General features: G+C 39.9%; 1 protein-coding gene across 1 annotated transcript in view; it reads right to left on the reverse strand.

Moving 5' to 3' along the window:
* Nucleotides 1-3,581: 3,581 nt before the first annotated feature.
* rsu1 (Ras suppressor protein 1) overlaps nt 3,582-15,434 on the reverse strand; it is a 54,602-nt gene continuing 42,749 nt past the window's right edge. Inside the window, exons 7-9 of the mRNA XM_012856460.3 lie at nt 14,366-14,480; nt 11,904-12,036; nt 3,582-5,632 (exon numbers count right to left, since the gene is read on the reverse strand). Coding sequence (XP_012711914.3) covers nt 5,530-5,632; nt 11,904-12,036; nt 14,366-14,480 — 351 coding nt within the window. The 3' untranslated portion in view covers nt 3,582-5,529. The remainder of the gene's footprint in view (nt 5,633-11,903; nt 12,037-14,365; nt 14,481-15,434) is intronic.

Genomic DNA, 15,434 nt, shown 5'->3' on the forward strand with positions numbered 1-15,434 from the left:
AAATGCAGTTTAGGTCTAACCAGAAGTGCAATAGCAGCAAGTGCAGGATAAACAATGGTTCCATAAGTACAGGACATGGGTTTTTACTGAATAAATATAGAGATGGAAACTATTATAAACATAATTTTACTGACAGATTTGTCCTATGAGTATTATATATAGATAACTAGTATTGTGAACTAAATTTACAGCTGGATATGTACCGAATATAATATACGGGTGGATATTACTATAGAGTTTTACAGATATGTATTTATAGATAACTAGTATTGTAAACTAAATTTACAGCTGAATATGTACAGAATATGTGTTGCACATTCATTCCCAACAACACGGCCCTGGACGGGTCAGTCACTAAAGCCTTGGGAGGTCTCAAAACTCTTAGTACAACTAAGCATGAACATTCAGGGTGATGGAGGAGGAGTGGTTCACAAAACGTGTTGGGAAAATGGAAATGTTTAATCATGTCTTTCATGATCTCAATTGCTACTTTTGTTGCTACAATTGTTACTTGTGGATGTTGTTTTCCATGCATCAGGGTACTCATGGTTAAGCTAATCGCTACTAAAGGGTAAGGAAAAGGGTACTGGGGACGAAGGTCCACCACTTAATATTACAGTCACTCGCTGAGGGGACCAAAGAAGAACAGCTGTAATGGTGATCTCTTAAAATATATCAAAGGGGAATTGTGGAATCATATGTTTTAATCGAAGTAATATCATTGAATTATATATGTGTAATTGCAATCGAGGTAAGTTATGTAGCCTTTGTTGTTGAACTTGTAAACTATAATAATCTGTTGTGTTTGAGTGTTTAGGGGGAGGGAGTAAGGTTTGCCTTTAAAATTATTGCTTCGTACTTAGGACAGTTGCAGGAGATATGATGCTCATAAACAACCTCTTGTCAGGCTCCAGATGAGCCCAAGGAGAATGGGAGTGTAGGGTGCATCTGGAAGTTATCTGCAGCTGATGTACGATGTTCAGGCATTAAAGCAGAGGTTTGAGGGTAGAGATGAGATCGCACTGGCGGGGCTTTGCACAGTGTTGATCTCCAAATATATATTTGTATTTGGTTCCAAATATTAAATATTTGGTTGATTTGCATTCACTGACTCTGTTGCCTTTGTTCTCTCTCATCAAGAATTAAGGGAGGATCGCCAGTGTCAAAGAATGATATTTTAACAATATACAGCCTAACTTGCATTTTTTTTAGTTTTTTTTTCCAGAAATCTGTGGGCCGGGATTTGACTGACACCATCCATGTGGGTTTCCGTTGCGTAATGACAAAAAGCTTGACCAAAATTGACACAGCAGTCCAAATCTCCTTTCCTACCCACAATAGTTTTTATTGTTGACCTCATGAAAGGTCAAGGAACAGGGGTTATAATTACAACATTTCAGATGGAGCCAGGGACTAAGGTTAAAGTCACCTGGTTAAGTGAAGAGGGTGAAGGAAAACTAAGCAGGGTGAAAAATGAGGGGTTTGAGTAGTACTAACCGAAGTACATTGTAAAAGCTGTTAACATCTACAGCTTAGTCCACACGTAACTGTAAAACATTTCCACATTACCTTCACATTGCATCTACCTGAAATCAACACGGAAAATCTGTCCTACCTGTAACAAACTAAGGTCTGACTGGTTCTGAGGTAAAGAGACTTGCCTCTTCTTAGCCCACTGATGTGATTCAGCTAACATGGCTGTGAGTTTTTTTTAACAATTAACATTGCTTTATATTTATTAATATATATTCATGGAATTATTTTTGAAAGAGTTATGGCCTGGGGCCTGCCATTTGATGATTACTGTTGTAAGCCATCCATCATTATCCGTTATCTCAAAGATACTGGAAAGTATGGGTTTTACTGATAATAGATCATATCAATAAAGGTGACAAAATTAAGACATAAAAATTAAACCCCAACAGCAATGATGGTTGTCCTGTCTAGACAATTAGCCCTTTAATGAAATGAAAGCAATGAACTGGCTTTAATATAAAATTAGGAAAAAGTTACAGCTTAAGTTATGTTATTTTTAAATAAAAACAAGGAACAATGGTTAGTTTCTCAAAACGTTTAATAGACAAAAGCAAATTATGGATTTTATCAATTTACTCTTGGTAACAAGCAGAAATGTTATGACAACTGAACATGTAATAAGATAAAAAGGCAAAATCTGAAGGCACACAGGTGCCACAATTAAGTATTTTTGAAAGTATAGCGGAATGGATGCAGTAAGATTATGTCAGTCTCATTTATTATCTTAAAGTTCAATGAATGAAAAACATCCTATCGGGGGGGGGGGGGGGGGGGTGCAAAAATCATAAATTAAGGCCCCCAAAAAGCCATAATGACTTCATGTTTATATAAAAAAATAAGCAGGTTAGAATTTGTTTTCTTTGCAATACATGATATCAGTATTTACTTTAGAAAATGTGGTACTATTAGTTTCCAAAGATGCACAAATCTGTTCTCTCAGTATCTTAATAGCGGTCAAAAGAAAAGTATGAATCAGAAAAGTTTGTCTGAGAGTTGTGAGACAGAAAACCTGCTGTATTGCCAGCAGTGGCGTGTTACTTCCTCCTCAAAATCAGGTTGGTTTCGGAATAGGGTCACCAACCTTTTGGAAACTTAGAGCTACAAACACATTTTTCATGCTTTGTTATAGATATTGCCATTTTTTAAATTATATAAATGCAAGGGTGAATAAACAGGAAGAGTAAAAGAGAATAAAATAAAAGTTTTAGATGCAGCTCACTGGTGGTTGTGCCGTTTTTAGAACAAGCTTCTGGGGGCCACATGTGGTTCACAGGGGCACCATGTTGTTGACCACTGCTTTAGAGACTTCTTTTTTACATTCATCTAAATAAGCAAAGGACTTTTGTTACAATGTGTGAAAGCAAACAGTGACAATTTCTTCTGTCAGAAGATTTAACACTGAAAATCCATTAAAAAAAAGTAGGACGGGATAATGAAAGGTATTTGTAATTTCCATCCATCCATCTTCTTCCTCTTATCCGGGGTCGGGTCGTGGGGGTAGCATTTGCAGTAGGGAGGCCCAGACGTCCCTCCCCCCAGCCTCTTGGGCCAGCTCCTCCAGGGGAATCCCAAGGCGCTCCCAGGCCAGCCGAGAGATATAGTCCCTCCAGCGTGTCCTGAGTCTCCCTCTGGGTCTCCTCCTGGTGGGACGTGCCCGGAACACATCACCAGGGAGGCGTCCAGGAGGCATCTTAACCAGATGCCCGGGCCATCTCAACTGGCTCCTCTCGATGTGGAGGAGCAGCGGCTCTACTCTGAGTCCCCCCCGGATGACTGAGCTCCTCACCCTATCTCTTTGGGAGAGCCCAGACACACCACGGAGAAAACTCATTTCGGCCGCTTGTATCCGGGATCTCGTTCTTTCGGTCATGACCCAAAGCTCATGACCATAGATGAGGCTAGGAATGTAAATCGACCGGTAAATTGAGAGCTTTGCCTTTTGGCTCAGCTCTCTCTTCACCACAACAGACCGGTACATCGCCCGCTTCACAACAGACGCAACACCAATCCGCCTGTCGATCTCCCGCTATATATAGTTTTTTTTGTTTTTTTCCCCCCCTTCTGCCAACAAGTTGAACTTCTTGCTATCAAGAAAGTAAAGTTTAAAGTAAAGATGTTTATACTTTGGCTGCTTTTTCCTTAATTTTCTGACCAGTCCTTAAAGCTAGGGTCGGCGATTTTTCCAGTCTCCCCAAGGCCATTTTTGAATAACTGTCTTACATCGCTCTTCCTCTCTTAATGGGGCTAGAGTAAATAAAATCTCCCGAATCCACTATGGTTTTACTTTTCTACAGAGACCGTCCTCTTCTTATAAACATGACAGCAGTTTGCTTCTTGCGATACTTCAAAGTATACAGTGAGAGCATTCATTGTAGCTCCGCTGCTAACACAGAAGCTAACCACTAATCTAGCCGCTAAGCTAACCAAAGACATATGCACTAGAAGTCTACATGCACAGTCAAGAAGCGGAAACAAACAAGGATCGTGGAGCCACATTGCTGTTACATGAGCGCGTCAGAATGACATGTGGACTGACAAATCCATGCTCCTCAGTGTGAAGACCAAGAATTGATTAGAATTTTTACAGGCCTCCTGCTCCCACAGAGATCGATTTTTAACCCCCATTTTCTGAATACAAAATGTGTTGACTTCTTTCAGGATGGAAAGACAATTTTACCCAATATAATAAAAAGCGTTTTTGAACAGGACTACAACTATAGTTTTAAACATGATCAGAGTATATTAGGATTCATATGCTGAAAAGTAAAGCAGACACAGTGAGCTCTTTCTAAAGTATAAATAGGGGAAGAATATAATGCAAAGAGCCGACATTGGTACTAGGGGAAGCACCATTGTTCAAATAATCACTTGATGCCTAAATAATTAGAATCATAAGCATCACATTTTTTGTTACCCATCACTATGGCTGCTAATAAAAAAAATAAACAGGTTTGTAATAAACTAAAAACTCAGCCAAGACATGACACTAAGGCACTGATGATGGGAACACAATTATGAGTTGAGAACAGTTAGTATATGCATTTGCATCTGATGGATTTTAAGGATCTTTGAGGGGTTTATTCAGCGGTATTCTGCAAACAAAAGAATAGAGCATACAAAACTATTGGCTTCACAGCCTTTAAGCTGCAAAGGCAATATTGATAAGGAAATTTGACGGAGCTAACGCTAGCTGCTAACAAACGGCTGTCAGTCTGTGTCACACGTCTTCAGACAATAAAGGTGCTGCATGTCCACCCACAAAACAAGACGAACGTAGACAGCGCAGCATGTTAGAGGGGTTAGCTGTTTTAGTTTAGGATAGCGCAGACGTTCGTGATCTCATGTCTGTGCAAGTATGTAGGACCTTTACTATTAAGAAGTCAGTGCAAATGTGTAACGTGAGCTAGGACAGGTACATAAATAGTGGATGAATATGTTGTGGATGTTATTGAACTTACAGTTATCAAAACCCAATAAATGCTAACCAAATCACAAGTAATTTCCAAAATTGGCATGAACGATGATGTTTTAAACAAAAAGTTTGCCCCACAATTATCTCTTTGTATTATTGGCTCTGTGCCCAATACTGGGTTTAATACTGTAAAGCCTTTAGTCTAATTTAATAGTAAAGTGCAGAAGTAGAAGTAGTGTGAAGAGTCATTTAACTGCAGTCTTTCAAAAATATTTTCAAGCAACACCTATAGAAAACGAGCACCACCTATTCTGATTCACTTCTTCCATTTGATATAGAGCTCTAAACAGTAATATACTACTTTTACTACAACAATGAATGTAAAAAGTGTTAAATGCCTGTTATGTTTGAAAGCTGACTTCATTAGCATATAAAGCAGATGGAAACAAAACAAATTCAGAAAGACCATAGAACATTTAAAACAAGACATGCAGAAGCATACTAATGTTTCATATAACATAGTAAAAGGACAGTTGAAGACAGTTTGGCTGATTGATGAACACTCATCTCCATCCTCATCTTCATTTGTTCTTGGCAGAAAGTGGTTTGCGGCTGATCTTCCTGCTCTTATCACTGCTCTTCTTTGGAGGCTCTGGATTAGCCTGCATGTGTCTACCATAGAGACTGAGAAGAAGAAAAAAAAAAGGATCATGAGTGGACATCTTTAAAACCCACCCAACCCCAAGTTCAGTTATATTTAACTCAAGGAGCATTCAACTGGATGTTTTTTTCATGGCTTTGAGCTTTCATAGTTTAAACTTATACAAAGAAACGTAACCATGTTTAGTGTCATAAACACCTCAAGAAATTAGGGAAACAACCACAGTCTAGTGTAGACGAGGCTATGTAAACCTAAAATATTTGAGGTGGGTGATATCAGGAATTTTTAATCGATTCGATACCAAGTAAATACAGGGTCAGTATCGCCGATATTGATACAATACCGATACTTTTTACATTTAAGCTTGACGTATTATGAAACTGTTGACCTTTCGGTTTTTGTGATTTTTATTTTATTATTACAATTGGATAATAATAACAATAATAATAATAATAATAACAATAATAATAATGTTATGTTCATAGTGTTTTTTCCTAATCCACCTCTTATATTATATCTTTCAATCCTTATGTAATTTTGTCTGTGTTGTGTGCACTTGCCTGTTGCTTTAATTTATAAAAATTTCCCCGTCGCGGGATAAATAAGGGATTAGCTAATGTTATCTTATCTTAAATAACACTTTTTAATGGTATAAATGTGCTGGGTTCTTTCAAGGTCTTAAATACACTTTTTGAGTGGGCTCCAGTAACATATGATGTATAATATGTACTTTGAAAGTTAAAATGAAGTGCTGCTGAAGATGACCACTCTTATCTACCTGGATATTCTCTGGAGGACTAAAACCCCTCTGTCAATGTCTGTTGGTCTGGGTCTCTCAGGGCAATGAGAGAAGTTTCGTCTCCTCTCTCCGTTTCTGTCGCTTGACGTTTTCCTGCTCATGGTTTTTCATGTGCTTATATAAATTTGTTGTGTTTCCACTTTATTAACCGGCTTTTCATTTACGGTATTAAAATATAGCCAAACAGTGCTTCTTTATATCTTCTCCATGTTTTTCTGCTCAGGCGGACTCTCTTTCTCTCTCTGAGGAGTCTGAGGAGCAGCAGCGCGGTTGTTTGTGTCAGGTGGAGAGAGAGCTGAGTGGGTGGGCCAGTCTGAGCCTGCGTGCTGATTCGCTGGCGCCACTGAGCCATGTGACGGTACGAGAGGGGGAGGAACAAAGTGCTGTGATTCAGTGCGCGGAGACAATAAAAAGTATGGATATTTCTAAACAAATATTGTTCAATATCAATACCAGCGTTGGTATGATAGTATCAATCTTTGGATCGATTCGCCCACCTCAATAACATATTAAATGCTCCCTCCAAAGATCCGTGGAGCAGAACTGTCGCTTCGCGGACCAAAGACAGGTCCCGGCTCCACAGGATTGCCCGGGCCAACAAGTCTGGCTCTACTACAGGGATGTCCCTGCAAGAGCCATGCCCCGAATGCTGGCCCCCTGTTACACTGGCCCATAAACCATCAGGTCTATAATCAGTCCTAAGGCCGTCCGTCTCCGTCTGCCCCCGCACTCCAGGATCCATCCAACCTTCCCTGTCTCGCAGATCAAGCCCGTCCTCTCCAGTCCCCTTCAGTCTGCTCCACAGCCTCTCAAGATTCCTACGAAAGTCTCCAACAGCCCTTGCAAGCCCCGGTGTTCCCCGTGCGCTGTCCAGCCGAGCATCGCTGCTTGTGTGGTTTGACACCGCACGCCCTCCGCAGACCAGCCTCTCTGCCAGACAGCCGTCACACCACTCCGATCACCATTACTCACTTCAGACTGGCAATCCCGATTGCCCGCCACCATCCCTGCTGTAAGCATTGGTAGTCTCCCAGCCTTGGGCGTGCCGCAGCAGCCGCTCACTCTCCCCCCTGCAAATCACTCACCCAACTGCGGTAAGCGCCACACCCATCATTTCTCCTGGCAGTTAAATCAATGTAACCCACTCCTCCCTCCATTACAAAGTGTTGCCTCGCCCGCTTCACTCCTAGATGTCCCGAGGGGTCTCAGCGCATAATTCATTCACCTTTTTAATAAAGATCACTTAAAACTTGGATCATTGCCTCCTCAGTGTGTTCTGCATGTGGGTGAAAAGACTTGGTACCATGTCAGGAACTACACTAAAGAAACAAAAAGACAATAAAATGGTTGATCAGTATCAGACTGATTCAGTGAATCCTGTTAAAGTTAAAGAACCAAAGTTTATCTTAAAGAATGTGAAATAAGGTTAAATTAGCTTAACTAATTAGAAACATTTTTGGTATGTGTTTTAAACCATTCACAATGCAAATCCTGAGTTAAACAAAACCTTATTTGAGAAAAATAACATTTAAAAAAATGCTTTGCTCAGTACGAATCCGTAACTTTAGCTGCTTGATTTTATTAATGAGATTATTCCACTGGGAAGCTAGGGGTCGCTGTAGCGATCGGTCGCTAAATGGGTTATGTCAGGATGCAGCTTGTAGGCTGCAGTCTGAGCCTCGCTGCCTCTCTCCCTTCCCTGCTCAGAATAATTGATTCCACCTGTCAGGCTGCAATCAACCTGCAACTGCTCTCACCTGGTTCCACCCTTATTTATACTCACCTCAGTCTGTTCTTGCTCGCCGGTCCGTAGTGTTCTTCTCCCTGCTCAGTCTCTGCCAGAACCCTGTATCAGCTCAGTTTTTCATGTTTTGCTCCATCAGAAGCCTTCACTTCAGTTTTGTTCCAGCCAGCCTCAACCCTAGACACGCTTCCTTTCCTGCTCAAGTTCTCTTCTCCTGTTCACGTCTCCTGGGTTCTGTTCAGCTCAAGTTCTGCAACTATTCCACGGTCTCAAATTCAGTTCCACGGTCTCAAGTTCAGCTCCACGGTCTCAAGTTCTGCAGCAGTTCCACGGTCTCAAGTTCAGTTCCATGGTCTCAAGTTTTGCAGCAGTTCCACGGTCTCAAGTTTTGCAGCAGTTCCACGGTCTCAAGTTCAGTTCCACGGTCTCAAGTTCAGTTCCACGGTCTCAAGTTCTGCAGCAGTTCCAAGGTCTCAAGTTCAGCTCCACGGTCCCACATTCTGCGGCAGTTCCACGGTCTCAAGTTCAGTTCCACGGTCTCAAGTTCTGCAGCAGTTCCACGGTCTCAAGTTCAGTTCCACGGTCTCATGTTCTGCAGCAGTTCCACGGTCTTAAGTTCCGCAACTATTCCACGGTCTCAAGTTCCGCAGCAGTCCCACGGTCCCACGTTCTACAACTCAGTTCCACGGTCTGCGGTTCCGCAGCTGTTCCACGGTCTCAAGTCCTCCGCTCCAGAGTTTCCTCCTGGTCAGTCACCTCACACTCCTCCTGTCAGCCCAGCTTCTGCACCCTTCATCTCCGTCCATAAAAGACTCTGGTTCCTCTCGTCATTAACCTTCCAACCTGTTCAATAAACTCACTTTAAGGACAAGCTCTGTGTGTGTGTGCTGTGTCCGGGTTCATCCAAAGACAAATCATGACAGGTTAGTCCTAAAGTTATACAAAAATACCATTGTTCGACATTAATGCTCTTTATTAATGCGGTAATAACGCTCATAGCACTATCGAATGATGGTGGAGCGAAACAAAAACAAACCTTGTTTAAAACGAACCATAGTTGTGTGGTATGTTATCCGGAAGGTAATGGCATTATGCTGGCGGACATTAGGCGACAATCTTAAAAAGCTTTAAGTTCCATTTAGTTGTAATGAGCTGTTGTGCAATTATACACTGTTTAAAGTTATTTAATGTTTATTAAATAAACCTCTTTTAAGTATTGTCTGGTGATGATCAGCTCTTAAGCTGATATCAAGACAATGGTTGAAAGGGATGAATTCGAGCACTAGCGATCTTTTAACAGCAAAACCTGCACACACATTGAATAAAGGAGTGACAACTTCTTTTCAAGTCCAAGAATTTAATAACAGAAATAAAACATCCAGAGAACATCACTATGTAATGCTGTTTATCTGAATTAACACAATATTTTGATTAACAAATCCTCTCTACTAGGCTAGTGAAACTTAACTAAACTACTAAGCAAAATGAAGATAAAAAGAAGCTAAGCTAAGGAACTATTTACATGCAAAACAAACAAAAGACAAAACAAAAGTGGTTGGTCATAATCAGAATACTTCAGTGAATCCTTGTTCACTGAAGATCTGATTCCAAAAAGCATGGAATGGAGTTAACATTTGGCATGTGTTTTAACCCATTGACAATGCAAAGCCCAAGTTAAGCAGAACATTACTTTGAGTAAATAATATTCTGAAGACTGATTTGCTCAGTAAAATTACTTAACCTGACGGTCGATCTTATTAATGCGATCCTACCTCCGGGCGCTAGGGGTCGCTGCAGCGATCGTCACTAACCTGGTTAAAGTCTATAGTTATCAAAATTGCCTTGAAAACCGGCATTAATATACCAGATTGATGCGGGAATAAGGCTCATAACACCATAGAAGGATGGCGGAGCAGAGCAGTTACGCTTTATGCGTTAAAACAAGAACAGAGCGTACCGGAAAACACAAACATTAATATCTCATCAGTGAATAAAACACTCATGGAGATAAAGTTTGTTTTGAGCGTACAAACACACTCGATCCACAGCAATGCTTGGTTTCAAAATGCTAACGGGAGCTAGGTCTGTTAGCTTTGTTTCTAAAACACCATGAAAATGCATTAAGTAAACTAAATAAACCCTTTAACTTTCCCTGTTTATTTTTCTGTCAAACCTGTCCGTGCCTCTGTGTCAGTGCGTTTCACTTTGGGCGTCCAGTTGGAATCAGTTGAAGCAGGCAAGGTGAAGGCTGGTTGAGTAAAGGCTAGCATGAGGTTGTGCGGCTAGCCAAAACATGGCTGTTAGAAGGCTCTGGGGTCCTTTCATGCGTGTTTCAGGCCTGTGAAGTGGATCGCAGCATAGGGAAAGTGGGGCCTCTTCTCGGCTTCCCAGGCATAGCTGCTCTTGTGAGTCTTTGAGCCAGTTGCAGCGGGCCATTTCAGATCAGCTTTTCCTCTTACTGTGACTCAATGGGTTGAGTAATTGTCTTGCAATTGGAAGAATGTGTTGCAGATATATATATATATATATATATATATATATATATATACACACACACACACACATACACACACACACTTTCTTTAAATGTTGAGTTTCCACATAAAGTAACGTAATGTCGGTCATTTTCTTTTTGGGAGAAACTTGATAATCACGTAACTGTGATGCAAACCAATGTAAAAGAATAAGCCAAATAAAATGTTGGACTGAAATGTATTAAGGAGCCAACTTGTGACAATACTGTGTTTCCCCTTGTGGACCAACTATTACAAGTTTTTCAGTGAGACTTGGCTGTACAGTAATATTGCTCAAGGATTTTGATGGCAAATGCAGACTTGATTTAATAGTCAATCACACCATTAGAATTTCATTGTTTTGTGTCCTGCCTGGCAATGTGGCATTAATAATTGTTGTCTTAATGCTAAAAAGAGCCCAACAGATATTACTTTCACAAGTGGAGCCTTACTCCTTTCGCCATAGTGCTCCGCTTGATTTAATATGCAAGAAGCTTTATTAGATTTTATGCTGGGACTATTTAATGTTCAATTCCATCTTAAGATATCCTTTTTGTACAGCATAGCTGCCCTGGGAATGACATGCAACCAGCTTCTCTATATCACATTTCTATATGAAATGCAAAGTCAGGGCTTGTGAAGAAGATGAAAATAAAAAAAATTAAATACCATTAGTCACTATATGAATGTTATTTTCACATAGCCTACTTTAAATGACAGACAAATATACAAGTGTAATGTGGCAGCAAATACAGCTAAAACAAAGTCTTGTTTTACACACAGTAACAAAATGAAGTGATCAGTTCCACACAATGCCTCAGGGCAAGACACTGAAATCTTCTCAGAATTTCAGCTTTTATGCTGCTTGGAACAAGGAATTGATAGCCTCCTTCGGAGGTGCTGTGCCTTTCTACATTTTTCTCAGCCAGAGAACACTCTGTAGATGATACATGTCTAGAATAAGATTTTCACACATGGCAATTCAAGTCATATTGATAAAAGGGAAGGTCTCTAATAACACTGTTATTAAAATTTTATATTAAATCATCTCTTTCCATTTGTAGAATTACATTAACTGAAAATACCTAAATTTATCAAGGTATTTATGGATGACTGCAAGCCTAATGCTCAGACAAATGATAGCGTGTCAACATCTTGTCAGGAGGATAAAAATCTGGACATAGTTCAGGTGCGATCACAGTCAACAGAAAAATAGATCTGTGTATTTTTGTACTTACTACTTATAGGTCTCTGAACGAACATATTCAAAAACATGGGAGACACCGAGTTGGAATTGGTCAGCGATGGGAGTGACCCATGGATTATTCTCAGCTTTGAACACCTGCTTAGGACCAGTTAAATCCAGATTACCTGCAGACATATACAGAAAATACAATTTAGTAAAACTTCTATTATAGTGTACCTTATCTTTAAGTATTATTTTTATCCGATTATTCTTTTTGATTTGCTACATAACAAAACAGATAAAAGTTTGAGCAACCCTTGCTTAAAATGGAGAATTTCACATTATATGGGTAGGTTCATTTTTTGTTCTGTTTATATTTGGGGTAAATCCTCTTATATTAGCGAATAAGTCTCTTTCTGGCCATGTTTATCTTGGCATGCTCAAGTTGTACTGGGTATATAATTTGTTTATGCACATGCTGTACTTTTTTTTAAGAACAAAGCGGCCACTTTAGGGTTCACAGAATAGAACATGTTGGAAATGAGTTGTGGTTCTGGCCTATTTAGATAGAAAACCATCTCCCCTATAAAAGATGTCTTTACTCCCATTTAATATTAAAGTTGTCAAAGTGAAGAGGTTTTATTGCATGCTTTTTAGCTTCTTATTAAGCATAGAAATCTGAAAAAAATCTCATCTGTACAATAAATGGGCACAAGAGCACTGCTGAGAAACACCTCGACAACAAGACCTTCAACATTATTTAGCAGACAAATAAAATCCTCCTTCAATATATTTTTCTTGACAACGTCCCCCAGGGCTCCAGTGTGTATTATGAGTTGGGCAATCTTTCATGACCTCTTGATTGCTCTTTGAGATAAAAGACACCAGGTTAAGGTCACAGATCATCACTTCTGTGTTTTTGTTGTTACAGAACTGTTTAATTCCATATACAGTTGCATTGTATAATGTTAAGGTTTGAGGCCCTGTAGCTCACTCTCTCAGGCCACTTGGAGGAAGACCATTGAGAACGAAGGTTGTCCTCATACTTTTGATTGTTGTCAGGAAAAAAGAGAATATTCCTAGGTGTCATGTTGAAGTGGATCAAATCTATTTTGTAGTGAGATTCCAACATTTCCAGCTGGTTCACGCCAGTCATTCGTTGTGAGAACAGCCCGCTCCAGCAGTGTCCTCTTCCCTTGGGTAGCGGGGACACTTCTCTGTAATGTTGGCCATTTCTTCTTATATAGGTGTGGAATTCTTGCAAGATCTTCTGGCCTTGTACCCAGTGGGTTCCAAGGGGGGCTGCAGATGGGTTTAGTCTGATTTCAATCAGTGATCTCTTTGTTGGCTGAATTACTGAGATAGCTGTCACTGTTTGGAATCATGGGCAGAGATGTGTCATTCCCATATCTGACATTTACCTCCACATTCAGTATTTTCTGTACAATGAGGAAAGGAAAGAAAGTCTAACATAAAACAGCATATTTGCTGGTAATGTTCCGGTCTATTGCTTTAACGTCATAACACTTGGAAAGTGAGCTGTATGAGAATTGGCTGTAGCAATGGAAGTAGTTCTTAGTACTATGGTCTCTGCAAGACTTCTTTGATGACTTTTGTAACAGCTTGTGGAAAACCGGATCTTTTCATTCTCCCCTCCAGGTCTTCACATTTATCTTTGAGCATAGCAATTTCTTTTCGTAGACTAGTTACCGTAGACTGTAGTGAGGTGACTTCATCTCACCACATTGATAGACCATCCTTTACATCTATAATGTCCGCTTGTATGACATTTATTTCAGCCTGTATGGCCCTAGTGCTGTTATCAATTTCAGAGTCGACTGCCTGAAGTTCGAATCTTATAGCTTGAAAGTCTTCCACTAGTGCTCCTTTGAGTTTGTCTCTTATCACTTTAGCAAGTTCCTGGTTTTGCTGTACCATGTCACAAATTTGAAGCAGACTGCTCAAAATCCCTAGGAGGAGTTTGTTAAAGTTCAACTTCCTGTTCGTTTTAAGGCAAGCCTTAAAACCGCCAAGAGACTTTTCTTCTTTGTTTACAGAGATCTACCCATGTACCAAATTTCAAACTCTAGGACTTACCAGTAGGCCTATCTCACTCTAGGAGGTGCTGTAGAGCCGTTTGGCCACAACTATATTTAATTCCATTAAAATCTTGCCATTTTATGCAGAAGACAATTTTGGGTAAAGCTTGGTGAGTTTTCATGCATGCCTAGACCTCCAAAAAGTGGCAGAAATAAAAGAGGCAGAATAATAATATAGAAGAATTTCTCCAAAAACAATAGGCTTCGCTGCTCGGCCCCCAATAAATCCTTAAGTCACTGACCTTGCAGCTTAACTTGCCAATATTATGTTTGATTGATTGAAAACTCGATAAAGAAAATCCCCAGTTGCTAAATTACTTGCAGTCCTGCTAATGTGAAGTAGTGATAACAGTAGAATAGCGATAAGAATGAAATAATGAAGAACACTATGCCTGCGTGTCTGTGTTTTTAATACCAAGTTCAGGAGGCAAAACAGTCAGCCTGTTGCCCTGGATGTGAAGCTCTTTGAGTTGAGCCAATTCACCAATTTCCTTAGGTAACGAGATCAGATCATTATCCCGGAGACTCAGCTGGACACACAAAAAAAGAGATATTGGGGAATATACATTAGCATCACAGTTTCTCAAATGTTTTAACAAATATATTAAAATCTTTAGAAGGCAAGACAAGTTTATTTCTATGGCAAATTTGAGTAACAACAATTCAAAGAAAAGCCAATGATTTAAATATTTCCCAAGATTAAGGTAAAAGCACTGAACTGATTTACTTTTCCAAATTTGCCTTAAAAAAGAATCACCCCTGTAAAGTTAATGTGTTCACATCTTAAAACTGGAAAGCTGTCCCACCCTCCCTAGTACTATCCGCTGTACCATGTCCACCTCTGCTGAAATTCAAGTTAATTGTATTCCATACAATGGTTTAGGGCAAGTGTTTCCAAAGCGTGGCCTGGGAGCCATTTGCGGCCCACGTACTGATTTTGCTGCTCTCTGTTTTATAGGGGCCTCTGCGCGCACACGTCCTCAAATTGAAATAATAGCACTAGCAAAGAGATGATCGATTTTTGTACAGAAAAGTGCAGCTACAACTCCCACATACTTGCATGGACATGAGTCTGCAGAAGTCCAGGATGTGACATTTTCAGTATGAGGAACTTTTGTTATTTAAACACTATCAAAGAAGAGAACCTCTCACTATAAACGGGGTCTTACACCTTTACCTCTTCCCTTTTATTCTACTCGATGGAAGAGATAAGCTGCATTGTGAAAATGTACATGATTGTGCTTACTAGCTTAAACTTGTGCAGGTTGCTAATATGTTATAGTGTCAATTAATTTGTGCATTTAGGTATATTGTCTGGCATGTCTCCAGTAGGTGTATTTTATTTATCGGTTTAAAAAATCTTAAACCCCACTTATAAATGGTATTATTTATCTGGAAATCAGGATTCCATGATCACATTTTTTAAATTTTGTGTCAACTCAACTCGATTCGATGAGTGAGCAGACAGCTACTCTTACCCGAGT

Source organism: Fundulus heteroclitus, chromosome 21 (genome assembly GCF_011125445.2).
Source record: "Fundulus heteroclitus isolate FHET01 chromosome 21, MU-UCD_Fhet_4.1, whole genome shotgun sequence".
In the NCBI taxonomy this organism is placed as follows: domain Eukaryota; kingdom Metazoa; phylum Chordata; class Actinopteri; order Cyprinodontiformes; family Fundulidae; genus Fundulus; species Fundulus heteroclitus.